The 11,609-nt window shown below is 50.5% G+C and overlaps 6 protein-coding genes across 6 annotated transcripts; 1 reads left to right on the forward strand and 5 right to left on the reverse strand.

The window, feature by feature from the left end:
* Window positions 1-22: 22 nt before the first annotated feature.
* Window positions 23-2,464, reverse strand: GCG54_00008156 (uncharacterized protein; the record flags this gene model as incomplete). The annotated part of the gene is made up of 1 exon (XM_045408128.1): window positions 23-2,464. The coding sequence occupies one exon, from the start codon at window positions 2,462-2,464 to the stop codon at window positions 23-25; it is 2,442 nt and encodes an 813-aa protein (XP_045257433.1).
* An 892-nt stretch (window positions 2,465-3,356) lies between these two features.
* Window positions 3,357-4,631, forward strand: GCG54_00008157 (uncharacterized protein; the record flags this gene model as incomplete). The annotated part of the gene is made up of 1 exon (XM_045408129.1): window positions 3,357-4,631. One exon carries the CDS (start codon window positions 3,357-3,359, stop codon window positions 4,629-4,631), a length of 1,275 nt encoding a protein of 424 aa, XP_045257434.1.
* A 92-nt stretch (window positions 4,632-4,723) lies between these two features.
* GCG54_00008158 (Dioxygenase swnH2) lies at window positions 4,724-5,741 on the reverse strand (the record flags this gene model as incomplete). The annotated part of the gene is made up of 3 exons (XM_045408130.1): window positions 4,724-4,949; window positions 5,016-5,243; window positions 5,299-5,741. 3 exons carry the CDS (start codon window positions 5,739-5,741, stop codon window positions 4,724-4,726), a joined length of 897 nt encoding a protein of 298 aa, XP_045257435.1.
* Window positions 5,742-6,414: 673 nt separating this feature from the next.
* Window positions 6,415-7,316, reverse strand: GCG54_00008159 (uncharacterized protein; the record flags this gene model as incomplete). Its single annotated transcript, XM_045408131.1, has 2 exons — window positions 6,415-6,891; window positions 6,939-7,316. The coding sequence occupies 2 exons, from the start codon at window positions 7,314-7,316 to the stop codon at window positions 6,415-6,417; spliced, it is 855 nt and encodes a 284-aa protein (XP_045257436.1).
* A 749-nt stretch (window positions 7,317-8,065) lies between these two features.
* On the reverse strand, window positions 8,066-8,746 carry GCG54_00008160 (uncharacterized protein; the record flags this gene model as incomplete). Its single annotated transcript, XM_045408132.1, has 1 exon — window positions 8,066-8,746. The coding sequence occupies one exon, from the start codon at window positions 8,744-8,746 to the stop codon at window positions 8,066-8,068; it is 681 nt and encodes a 226-aa protein (XP_045257437.1).
* Window positions 8,747-9,350: 604 nt separating this feature from the next.
* GCG54_00008161 (uncharacterized protein) lies at window positions 9,351-10,895 on the reverse strand (the record flags this gene model as incomplete). The annotated part of the gene is made up of 1 exon (XM_045408133.1): window positions 9,351-10,895. The coding sequence occupies one exon, from the start codon at window positions 10,893-10,895 to the stop codon at window positions 9,351-9,353; it is 1,545 nt and encodes a 514-aa protein (XP_045257438.1).
* Between the last annotated feature and the right edge of the window lie 714 nt (window positions 10,896-11,609).

An 11,609-nucleotide genomic window follows, 5' to 3' on the forward strand; every position in this document is an offset into this window, starting at 1 on the left:
ATGCAGGTGTTCTTGATTGAGTTTAGCCAAGAAGATGCTGCCGGAGGAAGTGTTCCTGTCGTCTCAGGGCGAATTTCGCTCGCCCACCACAGTGCTCACCGCCAGGGATGAACACGAACTCGTACTCTTTGTCCGCATCATTCAGAGCTTTGATTAGCTGGAAGGTTGAAGCAGGGTCAACATTATCATCGAGCTCGCCCACGATCAGCATCAAAGCACCCTGCAACTTTTCCGCATGAGCCACATTTGACGAGTCCTCGTAAGACTTGTCAACAGGAAAACCCATCCACTGCTCATTCCACCATATCTTGTCCATACGATTATCGTGGCATCCTGAATCAGCAATGGCGACTTTGTAGAAATCGTTATGATGGATGAGCGCGGCGACAGCGCTTTGCCCTCCCGCTGAGCCTCCCATGATGGCAACCCTTGAAGTGTCCATCCACGGGCGCATCTCCGCTGCAGCCTTAATCCATGCGATGCGATCAGGGAATCCGGCATCTTTGAGATTCTTGTAGCAAACGTCGTGGAACGTTTTCGATCGCCAATTTGTTCCCATGCCATCTAGGAGAACCACCACATATCCCTGGTCCGCCCATTGCCGCTGCTTAACTAGAACCGAGAATGCCTTGGGCGTATGAAAGTCATGAGGTCCAGCGTAGATATCTTCAAGGATTGGATAATTCTTTGAAGCGTCGAAGCTAGCAGGACGGATGATGATTCCGTATATCGCGGTCTCACCATCTCGTCCTGGGGCCGTGAATCTTTCAGGGGCTACCCAACCATCGGCAAGTAGCTTCTGAGTATCCTCAGTCTTTCCCTCAAGCGAAAGAATTTCTTCACCAGTTTCCAGACTTTTGAGGACAGATTGCGGGGTGGAGTCCACGCGCGACCAGGTGTCAACGAAGAACTTGTTGTTCGGACAGAACGTCCACTCATGAGTACCGTCACCTTCAGTGAGCACCTGAAAGCCAGTTCCGTCAAGACGAATGCAAGCCAAGTGAGCGTGATACGGATCTTGGTTCGCCATCATCCCATATCCTTTTAACCACACTTGACGGCTCGTTTCATCAATTTCAACGACAGAGCGAACATTCCAGTTCCCCTTCGTGATTTGGGTCTTCTGCTTTCCATCTTTCAAGTCGAACAGGTACAAATGATTGTAGCCGTCGCGCTCGCTCATCCAAACCATCTCGTCCGTCCCCGCAATTAATCGGTGGTAGGACTTGCTCGAGTAGTCGATGAAGGTATCGCTCTCCTCCTCAATCAAGCGTCTGACCTCTCCCATAGTGCGTATGCCTAACAGACGAAGATGCTGGTGGCCGCGTTCGTTGAAAATGAAGCGGTACTCTGTGCTGTCATCGTTCCAGCCAATATTCTCGATGCTGTATGGATTTTGGAATAGATCATCGCTGGTTTTGATCTCTTCCTTGGACTTCAAGCTGAACAACCGAGGCCGGTCGACTCTGACGCGATCGCCCGGCTTCAAGTACTGAACAGTCCGCACCTTCGGCTCAAGTTGATCTGATGGAGCTGACTCTCGAAGATGGAGCACATGTTCCTCTTCCGGGGTATGCTGCCAGACGACAGCAAAGTCCCCATTGGGCGATCGAATGATTCTTGCCTTGTCGAATGGGTTTTCTTCGGTGCCATTGGAGGACATCTGCGACTCCTTCCCGGAAGCATCGCGAAACCACACATTGTGGTCTCGAACAAAGACTTGGCTTTTGTTTTGAGGTTCTTCTTTCTCATCTAGAGCTGCGGATCCATTTGTGTCCGTTTCATCGTTGTCATTCGTGTCTTCTTTTGGTTCATCGTTCTTGAACTTCATCTCTTCCATAGTGCTCTCTTCGATGACGACAACATCTTCAGATTCCTCAGGAGCAACGTAGATCGCCTTCAATTCTTTCGTCTCATCATTGACCAATTTCCAAACATGTCCCGAGAATGTCTGCTGCTCATGAGTCTGCCCTTGTCCAATTTTGTGATATAGTTTGGGCTTGCCGTTGAAGTCGATCCAGTACGATGACAAAGGCCCTTCGGTATGGTTGACGAAGTTGACAGTCACGATCTGCTTCGTAGACTTGGAAGGACGCTCCTTGGCAAGGAATTGGGTCCGGGGTTGGTCGAAGGTGCCCTCCAGTTCCACAAGTTTACCATCGTTGCCAAAGGCCCATCTCCTCCCTTCAAAGAAGAAATGAATCGACGATCCGTCAGGTGTGATATCAATCCAAGTAAATGGTAATGAGCTATGGTCTATGTCTTGATCTCGGGGGGATACTTTCTGCTTCAAAACAGCTGCGAGTTCCCCATGATTAAACGCTGGTTGGCGTGTTTTGTTAACGCAATCCACGAGGACGAACTCGAATTTCCCCGAAGATAGATGCCGGCGATACCAAAAGGAGCTCTCATTGGAAAGCCAATGCGGCGAGATGGTGGCCTTCTTGATGCATTCTTGCTCCATCGTGCAGAGGTATCACCTCAAGGTGAGGATGATGCGTCAAGCTGTGCCTTTGCTTGCTGCAGTGCTTGTGCCGCAAAACCTCGCGTGTGAAGCTTGGCGAAAAGATGATCGTTCTGAAGCTGATGAAAAACGCGAGGCAAGTGAGATTAGGCAACAATGAAATGGAGCTAAAATGATTCGCGCAGCTGCAAACCCGACCCAAGCCGCCCGGGCTAGTAATACTGACCCCGCGGAAGCGCAGGCTAAATGCGCCAATGGAAGAGGTAGACGATAAGTCCGGAGGGCCGAAGTTATGATAGCAAGGAATAGGAGGGGTTTGTTTTCGAACCTTCACGCAGTCAGAAAAGTCGAAACTGGTCTAGATAGTGATAGGTCGTGCTTAGAGAATTTCCAATCATCGCGGTAACGAGTCAGCCCGGCCGGAAGCCGAGTGGAGACCGGACGGTTGTGCGGAAAGCTTGATAGGGACACTGGGCCACGGCCCCGCATCAAGAAAGTTTCTCACACATCACAGATCCCGGAGAGCGGGCTACCTACCATATCATCAACCAGCACGGCCAGCATGCATGTATCGGGATGCCAGGACGAGGAAGGCAGGATGTCCAAAAGGACTCAGGCGCACAGCTGAAATTTGACAAAGGTGTGCGCGTCATTGTCACTTCCCAACGACCGTCAAGCGTCAGAAACTGATCGCCCTTCAGGCTGTGCGACATGTGAGCGACGTCGGATTCGTTGCGATCTTCAGAAGCCAACTTGCCATAAATGCTACAAGAAAGGGTTAGAATGCCCCGGCTACAACCGCCCGCTTCGATGGGTCAACGGCGTTGCAGCGAGGGGCCATCTTCGAGGCCGACCGGTTCCAACCCGGGCTTCCCCTCCGGGGTCTCCACAAATGCCGGCAGCCTCAGAGAATCCTCCACAAGATGCCGACTTGGTAACTAATATCCCGAGTACTCAAGCGTTAGTACCTACATCGGGTTTGACAATATTCGAATTGGCCGCTTCCCCGAGCACGGAATCTTTCGCCACGGGCGCGAGATTCATGGAGTATTACCGTCGAAACCTAGCCGGCTTCATGGTTTGGTTGGACTCTGAAGAGAACGACTACCGGAAACAAGTCATCCCTCTCGCCGAACACCAGCCTGCCATCGGCTTTGCTATCCTGGCATTCGTGGCTCAGCACGGTTCTATGAGCTGCTCCAACAAAGCCATCGCAGCGATGGCGGAGGATGCCCGGGATAAGTGCCTGCAACTGATCAAACTTCGGGCCCAGCAAATGACGGATAAGCTCATGAAAGGGTCGGAGCTTGACGATCATTCCGATGCTGTTGATGCTGAGTGGATGCTTGCGTCCATCCTCATCATGACCAATTACGACCGATGCTGTCCCGAGGTAGCCGACGAGCACAGAAGAGCTGCCCGCACCATCGTCAACCTATTCAACAGTTCAAGTGCTATTGAAGAACGACAGCTCTTCTCTTTCTTGCGCAATCAGCTTGCCATCGACGATGTGACGACGGCAAGTACTTCATTTGATCGATCTTTGATCAACAACGCAATCAAGCCCGTACCGGGATCGGACTCCTTGCTCTTCTCGAGATACCTCACGTTTCTACATCGAATTACACTCGCTTCTGTTGAGGTTGTCGAGACCGGGTCCTCCAGTGAATTCCCACAGCATTCACGGACCACGAATATGATCCGATCGGAGTTCGAACAAGCTCGAGGTTCCACCTTGATGGCAGCCGGCCGGCTCGGCCTCAATGGGTCAATGATGACTCGCGACTTCGTTCGTCTGGTCGAGGTTTACCACAATGCAGGACTCATGTACTCGTTCCAATGTCTGGAATGTGTACACGAAGACGGCTCCGAGCGAACAACAGCATGCAACAATCTCTTTGACCAGCTCACAGGATTCGAGGATCAAACGGCATTCATACAGAATCTAGCTTGGCCAACTTTCATTGCTGGGACAGCATGTCATGGCGACAAAGAGCGACAGAAAACGATCTTGGCTTTGTTCACGTCTATTCATCAGGCTACTCGATTCAATCATTACAGAGACGCGGTCAACTTCCTAGCAGAATTCTGGGCTGGTTCAGATGCCGATTGGCGACCACTTGCTCGAGCCAAAGAAGCATCCGGCAAGAGGATTCTTGTCGTTTGAGCACCACCAGTTGTATTTGTTACTTCTACTCCTACTCCTACTGCCCTACATACGAAAGCGAGGCTACAACATGTAATAAAATTATAAGAAGCTCAAAAGTCGACAGTCTCTTCATCCTCAACCTCAAACAATACTCTCATCGGATCTTGGTACTTCATGAAGCCTACGCCCGGCTCACATAAACCATATCCAAGAAGTCTCTGGGCCTGGGGCTTCATCTTCCTGACTTTCTCCAACGGTACCATGAGAAACTGGTTCTCGGCCGGACGCAACGTTGGCTGACAGAGAAATATTCCCACGGTTTCTCGATACTCGTCCCTGAGAATGTCAGCGATTCGTGTTCGGATGGCTTTCGTCAAGGAAATCGTCGATCAAAGAACGTACTTGGTAATGTTGCCACCGCCCGCATGATAAGTGTTCCCAAGGAAGATGCAAGCATCGCCGGGCTCAAGTTCGGCGGGAACAGTTTCTTCATCAAACGGCCGCCGCTCAGGTCCCCAGAGATGAGACCCCGGGATGATCACAGTAGCACCGTTCGCGGCCGTTGTCTTGGTCAATGCAGTCACGCAACCAATCATCACGGGCAACTTCTTATCGTGAGGGTGATAGTCACTGGAGACTCGTCAGTTCATGACATTGAGTCAATGATTGCCCTTATTGAACTTACTTGTCGTCGCGGTGCAAGACCTGACGCTTGCCGCCTGGATTGACTCGGAAGCCGACAGTTGAGGAGATGATAGGCTTCCCGCTCACGGTCTTCTGATGATCACCCCTCCAGAAAGTGTAAGACGAGGAAACCATGAGATTAGCGACGTCAGTGTAGAGTTTGTTGCAGGCGAGTTCGACGCAGTTGTCCGAGATTGCTAGCAGTCCGGAAGCTCTCTGGGTTGTGGGTGGAAAAAAGCCATATTTATCAGGGATATCTTCATCGAAGTAAGGCTTCAGATCCTTCTTAATGGACTCCGCGAGTTCGCGAGTGATGAGCTTCTCGACAATAACTCCACCATCACGGTTGATGATCTCGACCAACTTCTCAGGTGTGGTTGAGGGGTCGGTGGCGTCGTAGCGCGCCAAGGGCGGTGTAGTAGTGGGCATATCGGCTGACGGCATTATGGAGATAATAAACGCTGAAGTCTTGGTTACGCAAAAGTTCTTGCTGTCTCACAAAGAGTCTTTATATCGACCATCTGCATACATCTGAGGACAACCCAGGTCATCCATGACACATATGTACCCTAAAATCTCAGGATATTGCCTTTTTTTAGTTTAGCTATGTGAAGGGTTGTCCAGCAGCCATCTGCCTCACATGGGGCTGCCCAACCAAAGATAACTGAAATGTGTGTCCATGTTGGGGAGATAAGATGGACCGGGGAAGAGGTCAACTACACGGAATCCCTGTTGCTTCAGTTTTCTCAGAATAATGCCCATATCGGGTTAGCGCCATTCTCGGCCAGCTCAGAGTTGGAGTCGCGGAAACTTGTTTGGAGTGGAGGTTGTGGAGATGGGACGATTTGCTTCACCTTCACACGAACCAAGTTCACGGCGCACCTATCTTAGACCGCAATCTCCTGGCGAATTCTTTTCCGTGCCTAAGCGGGAACAATTGCGTCAAATACGTCCCCAATCATGCTTGCGCTTCATTTGATGGATGTGTATTAACTAGACTCGCTGGGTGTTTAAACCCCGTAACCTCTCTGCAAGGTGTCGCAAATTGCAATACAGCTGTCGCCCGCAACCCCGGGTAGTGGTATAAAATCCCCCCAGAACTTCGTCGTCATTCCCATCAATATCTTCTTCTGTCCCGACGATCTACCATCTTCTCCTCGTTGTATTCCGTCAATGCCTCGGCCATCATATGGAGAATTGCCATGGGACGAGCCATTTCTCTGAAGGCTTGCATGTCCTGCGGATCGGAGACATAGAATTGGAGCTCCTCATCATCGCGACCGTGAGGATCTGCGTAAGGGTGCTTGAATCCATCTTGGCTCCAGAGTTGCAACCGGCGTCTCACGATGTAAACGGCAAGATCCTCATTGAAAGTCTTGAGACGGTCCATCTCATGTTGCTCAAACCTTGCGACAGCCCTGCCAAAGTAATTGAAGTTTTCGCCAAGGAATTGAATGGCAGACTGGGGGCCCTCCTGACCGTGCCTGTCGCAAAAGATGAATGTTGAGCCGAAGATGTGATCATCAGAGGTGCACATGTATTTGACGTAGGCGGCGCGCCACTTACGACGTGCCTCAATGTCGGGCATGTCGTCCTATCCCGGAAGTTAGATCGATATCGCTAGAGGACAAGAGAACGTACCGAAGCCTTAGGAAGGTCTGTCATCCACTTTCCAACGTGGACGATCAACTTTGAATCATCACGAGGAGCAGGCTCGGGACGCTTGCCGGCGGAGTCGGCAGTCGTCCAGCCGTCTTCAAAGACCAGATCCCAGAGACCATTGATGTCGATAGGCTCAAACTTGAATTGGGGTCCGAGGGTCTCTCCAAGTTTCTCCCATACATCGCGGCAGGCCGTGATCTCTCTGGTGGGAACGTCGTCAAACGACTTGTACGCGGTTACTCTCTGGCACCCACGGTTGTCGCGAGGATTCGCTGTCGAATTTCTTCTGCCGATGCGAAGGAAGCGCAATTCCTCGGGGAACTCTCCGCTCCAGGAAAGTCGGCGTCCCAAAGGCATTTCGCAGATGTATCATGTGACGAGCTGGCTTTGGTTTGTGCGTTTTTCGTTTGCGTCAATTGCGTGTGGTGAGCGGTCGTTATTGTTGTTGGTATCCTGTCACTATCCTCGGTGATAAGAGAAGAGAGACAGAGAAAGTCTTCAAGCAAGAAGTAAGAAGGCTTATATAGTTCCGACAATTGCATCAGCTCATAGAATGTGCCAGTGAATGCTGCCGGGTGACTGTTTTCACCCCGACTTGTGGCGGTTTCGAGCCTGAAAGATGTTTCGAAGTAGTGAATAGTAAATTCCGTCAATACCATCGAGTAAATATGATTTAACGTAATTTGCGGGGGCCGTATCTGGTCCAGCGACTCCAACGTCACCAACTCAGGTCGCCTGTTACCACGATCATCTACGGGCGTAGCCTCCTTAGCACTGCTGTTCTCATCTGGGTCCTGTAGAGGGGTGAGACTTTGACCTCCTCCGGGACGGACAAGTTGTTGGATTTACAGCGTCCTGTGCCTGCGAGGGTGGGAAACATCCATGCTCGTTGCAATATTTGAATGGTAACAATGCATCATTGACCGTTCAACGTTTTAGAGTAGTAGAAGTAGTTAATGGTCGGATATTGCACTAGTCATCATAGTTTTTCGCAAGAAGAAAGTAGTATTCGCGAGTCGATTAGGGTATATCTGCCAAACGCCGCCGCCAAACCGAAGCCAAGCCAGAGCCAAACAGAGAAACAAGAAGAAACCAATCCATTCTGTCTAGGCGTCATCATCATCATCCTCCTGCTCGCGGAGGTACTGCTCCACAAGGCGCACTTTCTGAATCTCCCCCAGATCTTCCTCCACGTCAGGAAGGGGCGCGGGGCGGACACCAATCACTCCCACGCCGGCATTGGTGCGGCGAGCGAGAACGGTGGTGCGATGACGAGCCCAGTGCACCACCTTGGCCCAGTTCCAGCCACCAACGCGATCCATCTCGTTCGTGTCGTAGTGAGATGCGACCATACTTCTAATATCTTCGTAGGACAGGTCTCCGTCCACGTCAACGGACTCGGTAGGAATCTTCTGGAATTGGGCATCCACCCAGAAGAATGCCAGCTTGTCGCCAAACTGGAAGGACGCCTTGAACATCACCGGGTGGCGGTCGCGGCGGTAGTCGGGGATAGCCCTGCTCTTGGATTTAATGGGCACATCCTCATTGAGGGTACCGATGTAAAGGGCAGTCTCCTCGCTTGTTCTCTTGCGGAGGAGACCTGGGCCCGGGTTGGGTGCCTCCGTCGTCCAGCCGTCGGCAAAGACTTTCTGCCAGAGGACCTGACGGATGTTGTCGATAGTGGGGGCATGGACGGGGTAGCTCTTCTGGATGAGAGCAGCGAGAAGGTCGTCACATGACTTCTTCTGCGCTGCGGATAGCTCAGTAGGGCGCGAGAATACGGCCATGATTGCTGGGTCTCTTGTTTGAATGTCAGCTTTTAGCTCTGGTCTCTATTTCTGGAGAGGTATTCTTATTGAACAAACCTGTGAATCTGGATGACGACAGCGACGACAATGGCGATAGCAATAAGAAGCGATGGTAAGGATGTGCGATGCCAAAGGCAAGTGCAACCAAAGGCAGAAGAAGACAAAGACAGCGGTTATCAGTGTCGGGCGAGATCAGGGATAGAGAAGATGAGAGACAAGGAGGACCGAAAGCGACGATCTAAGGCAGGGATGGCGAGGACGAAGGATGGCGTAAAGAGTTCTGAGGTTTTTTGGGAGAACTTCGGGCTTGTAGAGGACGAAAAGATAACCTCGAGATACGTTTGCGCGTAGAATTTATAGGGCTGTGTGAACGCGCCCCTTCCTCGTCTGAAGAGAGGAGGTTAGGTGAATGGAACAGCTGTTAACCTCAAAGTGAACAACCTGAGGCTGCAGACCTCTGTCCAAATTCACCTGCAACAGAAGAAGCGCGAACACACAAGATAAGATAAAGAAGCTGGGCAAGGTGAAATTACAGTGTTTCCCAGCCAAACCAAGCTCCCTAGCCCCTGCAACCAACTATTCACTATATCAAGCAGTCCGGACTAGAAGTGTTCAGTCCCTCTTTGACTTTCCAGACATAGACCACAGGACTGGTCCCATTCTGCACGACCTCGAAACAAGGGCCCAAGCTACCCTCGGCAAGCTTCATAAGAGGTTGGCCTGACGATACTTTGTTCCAACCGTCGACGGCCTCTTGTCCCAAAGATGATTTAAGTAAGGGGAACCATTCCTCTGCGCCACAGTTGCCGTTTTGCTGGCAAGCATGCAAGAACGGAATCGCAAGGTTGTCGAGCTTCTGGGTTCCGTTATATTTGGCCCTCATCTGAGCATCGATGTTGGCGAAGTGAAGCATGCCTCGGCCATACGGAATTCGTTGGGCGTCGCGAATCTCCCATGCGACCTCCTGGGCTTTTTCGTCGGTGTAATTAACCGTCGGATTAGTGTAATAATCGACCGCTCTGGTATTCATCTCGTCGAGATATTGGTCCGTAGTGAGCATGCCGGCGCGCCAAAGAAGCCTCAAGGACCAGAACTCCGCCCCTCCTTCGTTGTACCGAGACTGTTCGGCATTGGTACCGCTAGACCACGGTGTCCAGTTGTGTGTCATCTCATGCGCTAACAGCGTGATGACTCTGTCCTGCGCCAGCCCGGCATCTCGGTTGTATCCAAATAAGAAGGACCTCAGCAAGGCAGTACCGCCAGCGCCGGTCCCGACGGACCCAGCACGCTGTTCTTCGTTGATGCGAATGAAAACGCGGTATGGGTCCGTGGAGTTGTCTTGCCAAAATTTGGTCGAGTATGACAAGAAGTTTTGGAGGTACTGGCCAACCTTTTCGATATCGAAAGGCGTCTTCTCAAGCCAGTAGATTCCAAATTTGCCATCAGGGCCAGTCGGCATGCTCGGATAACCCTTGACATCGCCGACGATGAAATAAGTCTGGGTCAGCCGTGTGACAGGCCCGACGAAGCTGTGACTGTGAGGTCCCACACCGTCGGCCCAGGTGTATGCAGCGCCCTGCTCCGCCGAGATATTCCAAGAAACGGTGATGTTGTAATTATCACCCGAAAGAGGGTTTGGAACTGGTACCAAAGCCCACATCGAGCCAGTGAGACCTCCGGTGGCGTTCCTGATATCGAAATGAGGCCCTGGAAGGGCACTGACGTTGACAGAAGCAGGCTTTGCCGTGAAATCGATCGATACGGGCCCTTCTGTGGCTCTTTTCGGTGTCCATTGTTGAGTTGGTAACCCGAATGGACCTTGAGCTACCTCCTGGAAGTCCAGAGGCAGGGACCCTTCTTTGTCGGATGCCGTCAAGCCGCTAGCACCGTATTGCGCAGATGCTACGCTTGCGATAGTCTTGGGCAAAACTACCAACGTTTCATTGCTACCGCATGCCCTGCTTAAAACGATTTTCCCATGGAGGCGATAGTCATCCTGGACCAGACTCGGCGCCAGCGTGAGGTGGAACTTTGGAACGGCAGTCGACTCGTTTAAGGAGGCAGTATCTGCCTTCGCGAGGCCAACGAAGCCGAAGAAAGCGATGGAGTTGATTCGAGACCAAATCATAATGACGACGGTACCGAGAAACGAGACGACTGATTAAGTCGATACAAGAAGAGGATGGCAGTCTCGGATATGATATATAAATATGTAGATTGGCTTCTCCTATCAGTATCCGGCCTTGCTAGGCATAGTGAACCCTAGCGTTAGCCAAGCTGGATGTCGAAGAGATTGTTTACTCATTTTCTCATTGCTGCCGTAGCATAGACCGTCGAAAGAGGGGTCGCAATCTGATAAGTCGGGGGTGCAAGCAGGGGCCACGGTGAAGATCAAGGAACCCTTCGCAGGTCCAGTCTTGGCATGCGCTAAGCCGAAAGTACAGTCCGTTGCGTTGACAGCGTCCGCCCCCCCTTTTTTTCCCTGCTTATGTAAAAATATGAAAAAAAGCTAATTTTATGCTATAATACGTATTTTACTATATTATATATAAAACGTATTAAACCTATTACTAGTACCTTAATTACTATTAATTATTATAGTTATAGTAGTATTTAAATATATAACTATATAATAGAGATATAAGGTATATATCTAATACCTCTATAGTAATTAATTTACTTATAGAGGTATTACTAACCTAACTAGTTATTTTATCTCTATACTAATTAATTAATAAATCTTATAGGAGATTAAGATAATATTACTAAAGAATAGAAAAAGAAACCTATAGTATAGTTTTATATATCTACTTAGTATAGGTTTTATATAACTTTAAGTAAT

The sequence above is a fragment of the Colletotrichum gloeosporioides genome (genome assembly GCF_011800055.1).
Source record: "Colletotrichum gloeosporioides strain Lc1 chromosome Unknown consensus_100, whole genome shotgun sequence".
NCBI classification, from domain to species: domain Eukaryota; kingdom Fungi; phylum Ascomycota; class Sordariomycetes; order Glomerellales; family Glomerellaceae; genus Colletotrichum; species Colletotrichum gloeosporioides.